This window comes from Mandrillus leucophaeus, unplaced genomic scaffold (genome assembly GCF_000951045.1).
Source record: "Mandrillus leucophaeus isolate KB7577 unplaced genomic scaffold, Mleu.le_1.0 Scaffold35, whole genome shotgun sequence".
In the NCBI taxonomy this organism is placed as follows: domain Eukaryota; kingdom Metazoa; phylum Chordata; class Mammalia; order Primates; family Cercopithecidae; genus Mandrillus; species Mandrillus leucophaeus.
This window is the reverse complement of record NW_012103698.1, coordinates 1,373,489-1,379,241: the sequence shown is the minus strand read 5'-3', so window position 1 is coordinate 1,379,241 and position 5,753 is coordinate 1,373,489. Positions and strand designations below refer to the sequence as shown.

At 40.4% G+C, this 5,753-nt stretch overlaps 1 protein-coding gene across 1 annotated transcript in view; it reads left to right on the top strand.

Moving 5' to 3' along the window:
• Nucleotides 1–5,753, top strand: part of GANC (glucosidase, alpha; neutral C) — a 111,487-nt gene that overhangs the window by 45,517 nt on the left and 60,217 nt on the right. The window contains 2 exon segments of the mRNA XM_011989254.1: nt 3,769–3,835; nt 5,469–5,565. Coding sequence (XP_011844644.1) covers nt 3,769–3,835; nt 5,469–5,565 — 164 coding nt within the window.

Below are 5,753 nucleotides of genomic sequence, written 5' to 3'. Positions count from 1 at the left end.
CTGGAGAGGATGTGGAGAAATAGGAATGCTTTTACACTGTTGGTGGGAGTGTAAATTAGTTCAACCATTGTGGAAGACTGTGGTGATTCTTCAAGGATCTAGAACCAGAAATACCATCGGACCCAGCCATCCCATTACTGGGGATATTCCTAAAGAATTATAAATCATTCTATAAAGACACAGTCACACATATGTTTATTGCAGCACTGTTCACATTAGCAAAGACTTGGAACCAACTCAAATGCCTATCAGTGATAGACGGGATAAAGAAAATATGGCACATATATACTACGGAATACTATGCAGCCATAAAAAAAGGATGAGTTCATGTCCTTTGCAGGGACATGGATGAAGCTAGAAACCATTATTCTCAGCAAACTAACAGAGGAATAGAAAACCAAATGCCACATGTTCTCACTCATAAGTAGGAGTCAAACAGTGAGAACACATGGACACAGGGAGAGGAACATCACACACCAGGGCCTGTTGCTGGGTGGGGGCCTAGGGGAGAGAGAGCATTAGGAGTAATACCTAATGTAGATGATGGGTTGATGGGTGTAGCAAACCACCATGGCACGTGTATACCTATGTAACCTGCGCATTCTGTACATGTATCCCAGGACTTAAAGTATAATAAAATAAACCAATAATAAAAATCAACATAAAAGTAACAAAATCCACTGTTCAGAGATTTAAAAAGAAAAGAAAATGTGGTACATATACACCATGGAGTACTATGCAGCTATAAAAAGGAATGGAATTATGTACTTTGCAGGGACCTGGATGAAGCTGGAAGCCATCATCCTCAGCAAACTAGCACAGAGACAGAAAAACAAACACTGCGTGTTCTCACTTGTAAGTGGGAGTTGCAATGAGAACACATGGACATGGGAAGGGGAACATCACACACCAGGGCCTGTTGTGGGCTGGAGGGTGAGGGGAAGGAACTTAGAGGATGGGTCAATAGGTGCAGCAAACCACCATGGCACTTGTATACCTGTGTAACAAACCTGCACGTTCTGCACGTGTATCCCCCCACTTTTTTTTAAGAAGAAATAAAAACAAAAAAAAGAGCCCTGACAGTAGATAGATTAGGTAGTGGTTTTGAGTCACAGACCCCTTTGCAAGAATCTGATGGAAACTATGAACTGTCTCTGTAGAAAAATTAAAATTGTTCATATTGTTTGAGGGAGTTAATGGACTCTAAAGCCCATCCAGGGACCCCAGAATAGTAGCCCCTGTATTATGCATTCAGGTGTTTTGGTTTTTTTTAACATACAGCTGGCTAGATATGGTGGCTCACGCCTGTAATCCCAACAGTTTGGGAGGCCAAGGAGGGAGGATTGCTTGAGCCCAGGAGTTCAAGACCAGTCTGGGCAACATAGTGAGACTTGTCTCTATAAAAAATAAAAATAAATTAACCAGGCATGGTGACATGTGCCTGTAGTCTCAGCTACTCTCAGCTTCCGCTGAGGCGGAAGAATTACTTAAGCCCAGGAGGTCAAGGCTGCAGTGATTGTGCCACTGCACTCCAGCTTGGCTGACAGAGCAAGACCCTGTCAAAAAAAAAAAAAAAAAAACAGGCTTGCTTTACAGAAGCTTTAATTATGAACCTAGAAATGGACAAAGAGTCATTTAAAGAAATATGCATTTCACACATACACAATTTTTAAAAGTTTTTTATTCTAGGGAAAAGAAGACTTTTATAAGGCTGAGAAAGTTTATACCTTTGCTTCAAAAGATTATGGACCTGAGCAGTCATTGCCATCCCAGTTGACTTGACTTCTCAAACTAGCACAAGAATGTAGCTAGTAATTTGGCTGATTGATTGAAGCAGGGGGGTAAAGTACCCATCTCAGCAAAAACAAATCTCTGCATAGGATCTCTTAAAACAGACCTAAGTTATTTGGTTCTAAATGTTTTGCCTCACATATTTACAAGAAAAAAAATTTTTTAATTCTTACATATTAAAGACTGCATTTTTCAAAGCACTATTACATTTTGGTTCCTGTAAAGATATTCATGTCAAGAGTTATGGCAGTTCCTCAAAGAATTAAACATAGAATCACAATATGATCCAGCAATTCCACTTCTGGGTCTATACCCAGAAGTGAAGACAGGGACTCAAACAGATATTTATATGCCCATGTTCATAGCAGCATTATTCACAATAGCCAAAATGTGGAGGCAACCGAAGTATGTCCATTGATGGATGAATGCCCAAACAAAATGTGATAAATACATGCAATGGAATATTATTTAGTCTTAAAAAGGAAGGAAATTCTGATACATACTGCAACATGGATGAAACCTGAAGTTGTTATCCTAAGTGAAATAAGCCAGTTACAAAAGGACAAATTATATATCATTCTACTTGTAGGAGGTACCTAGAGTAGTCAAATTCATAAAGACAGAAAGTAGAATAGTGGCTGCCAGGGACTGACGGGGGGAAACGGGGAGTTGCTCTTTAATGGTCAAGGAGGTTCAGTTTGGGACGACGAAAAAGTTCTGCAGATGGGCAGTGCTCGGGGGTTTCCACAGAGACTCCCTCCACACCCCCGGGCACTGCCCAGGAAAAAAAAAATGTTCTGGAGGCCGGCCATGGTGGCTCACACCTGTAATTCCAGCACTTTGGGAGGCCAAGGCGAGTGGATCACGAGGTCAGGAGATCAAGACCATCCTTGCCAACATGGTGAAACCCTGTCTTTACTAAAAATACAAAAATTAGCTGGGCGTGGTGGTGCATGCCTGTAATCCCAGCTACTTGGGTGGCTGAGGCAGGAGAATCGCTTGAACCCGGGAGTTGGAGGTTGCAGTGAGCCGAGATCACACCACTGCATTTCAGCCTGGCAACAGAGCAAGACTCCGTCTCAAAAAAAAAAAAGATTCTGAAGATGGATGGTGACAGTGTTACTGAGCAAAGGGGCTTGCTGCCTGATGCACTAGAAACCAATACTATGACACCAGGTCTTTGAGAACAGAAAAGGTTTTTATTTTAGATTGACCAACAAGGAGATAGGAGTCCAGCTCAAATTTGTCTCTGTGCTGGCCTTAAGGCAGTAATTTATTAGAAAGTTTTAGGGAGTAGATTCTGGGATTATATTATAGCAGGTGGTTGGTGGAAGGAAAGGGAAGTCTGAAGAGTCCTCGGGCATGTGCAGTTATCTCTTCATGCTTCCTCATAGGTTGCCTGTGCAAATTCAGAGGGAATTAGTATGAAATATGTGGTGGCAGTTCAGGCTATGTTGCCAGCAAGCTTGTTCTGCAGATTCCAATTGGCCATATTGGTTCCAACTGATTTCAGCCAGTTTTTTAATCTCACAAGCAGTGGGTTTTAGCATTTCAGCAACTTGGTTTTTTTTCTTATCTGCCATCTTATAAGCTCAAGAATTTCTGTTAATCACTGGCTTATTTAACTCTTTGGGGTACAGTTTCAATAGTTGCACAGCAATGTGAATGTACTTAAAGCCACTGAACCTGAACTTTACACTTGAAAGTAGTTGAAATGGTAAATTTTATGTTGTGTATATTTTACCACAATAAAAAATATATAGTCATGTCAGCTATGACTCATAAAGATGATTATTGACATGTATATAGAACACAGATTTGATTTGTTAAATGTACTGACATCACACACTGTTCTTCTAAAAGATGAACTCACTTTCTCAGTCTTTTAGGAAAAAAATCCAAATAAAATGTGCTATTGTGGTGAACACATTTGTTACAATTTGTAAACTCACTTTGCTCCCTTTTTTGTACCAACAGGAAAATCAAGAGGATCTGGGCCTGTGGGAAGAGAAATTTGGAAAATTTGTGGATATCAAAGCTAATGGTAAAATTGAAACTGGTATAGTATTAAAACAGATCATTCCAAAAATGGCTGCATAATTCTATCTAAAAGCCCCTTGATCTCTGGCACCTAAAACAGGTGACTTTAACAGAAGAACAGAAATCTCAGATCAGATTCGCTATCCTTCAATAATGCATTGCAACAGAGAAATAGCAATTATATGCCTTTTGTGGGAAGTGTAAAAGAAATATAGGCCACATGGAGCTTATGGTCTCGTGGAGGGGCCTAGGTCAGCACACTGCTTGCACTGTTCATTAGATAAGACAGCTACAAATTCCACATTCAATTTTTATGAGAGTCAAGTGATGAGAAACCCAAGTTCTAGAGCCCCTCAGTTGCAACATTTCAAGCCAATGGTTCTCAACCTTTTCCAGGCCCATCATTCGCATGGGTATCACATTCCCATCTGTTAACATTTCTTACCAGGCTCAGTGATGGAATTGGGATAGGGGGGCAAGTTTGTCTCTTTAGGAGGTGTCTTTCAGGTACTAGGGACTTATGCAGTTAGAAAAGTACTCATTTTCCTCTTTCCTCCTCCCTACTCTGTAGAATAACAAACCCTTTCTAACACCTTTAAAATTCCCATTCTAGCCGTTATTATCCACAACATAGTATAATGATCAGGGCTGACAGAATGCCCCAAATTAAAAGTGGGGGCATGGGTTCTCAGGCCTTCCTTTCTATAACATCATAATCTTTTAATCTTTTTGTTTGTTTGTTTGTTTGTTTGAGCCAGGTTCTCACTCTGTCACCCAGGCTGGAGTGCAGTGGCGTGATCATGGCTTACTGCACCCTTGAACTCCTGGCCTCAAGTGATGCACCTGCCTCAGCCTCCCAAAGTGCTGGGATTACAGGAGTAAGCCACCATACCCGTCCATGTCATAATATTTTTTATCTTCTCTGTAGCATCTCTTTTCCACAAGCTCCTACAAATAAGGACCATTTGATGTCAAATACTTTAACCTAGCATAAATTAAAGTCCACGTTATACCTCCTAGTCATTTACATTTTTTCCATAGCTCTAAAATGATTGCTAAATAAAGGACTTTGTCTTTGGTTAAAGGAAGTTTATATAATCACAATCACAGAGGAGGAATATTTTGAGGAACCAGTTATGGCCCTCCTGGTGCCCTTGACGTTTGCATTCTCTATAGGCAGTCACAGATGAGGCTGGCAGTAAGAATGAGTGATCAAGCACAAGACATTCAGTCATTTCATCTAGTGAAGACTGAAAATGCGCAATATCCTTTGCTTCCTAAAGCAAAGAAATATGTGATAAGGAAAATTTCGATTAGGAAAAAACTCTAAAACTTTGTTATCATGTTTTATAGAGAGAAAAGAGATTTACTGGAAAGAGGAAACAGAGAGCTTCATCACACAGCTAAGGCAACAGAACTAATACGTGACCAGAACTTTGAGTTAAACATTTTTGTATCCCCACAACACCTGAATATAATATCTCACAGAGGGTCAGTACACAGCATTTGCTGATTGATCTAGCTGAGCCCAGGCCTCTCAGCCTCTAGTCTAGTCATCTCTCTGCACTCAGAATTAACTGAATCTCCTTACGTGAGTGTCCTTTCAAAAACAAAACTTGGTGTCCTGGTTTCTACAGGTCCTTCTTCCATTGGTTTGGATTTCTCCTTGCATGGATTTGAGCATCTCTATGGGATCCCACAACATGCAGAATCACACCAACTTAAAAATACTGGGTAAGTGAAAACAAGAATTCTTATGGGAGGCTCTGGTTTCTGTATTGAGATGATTTGAAAACATTTGTTAGCTGTCTGAGCCAGTGCTAATATGTGCCAGGCCTTTTCCTCCTTTATATTGCTTGTGGATATTTAAGAACCCTCCTTGAATGATCACTCAGAGCAGTGGTTTTCCTTTTTTTTTTTTT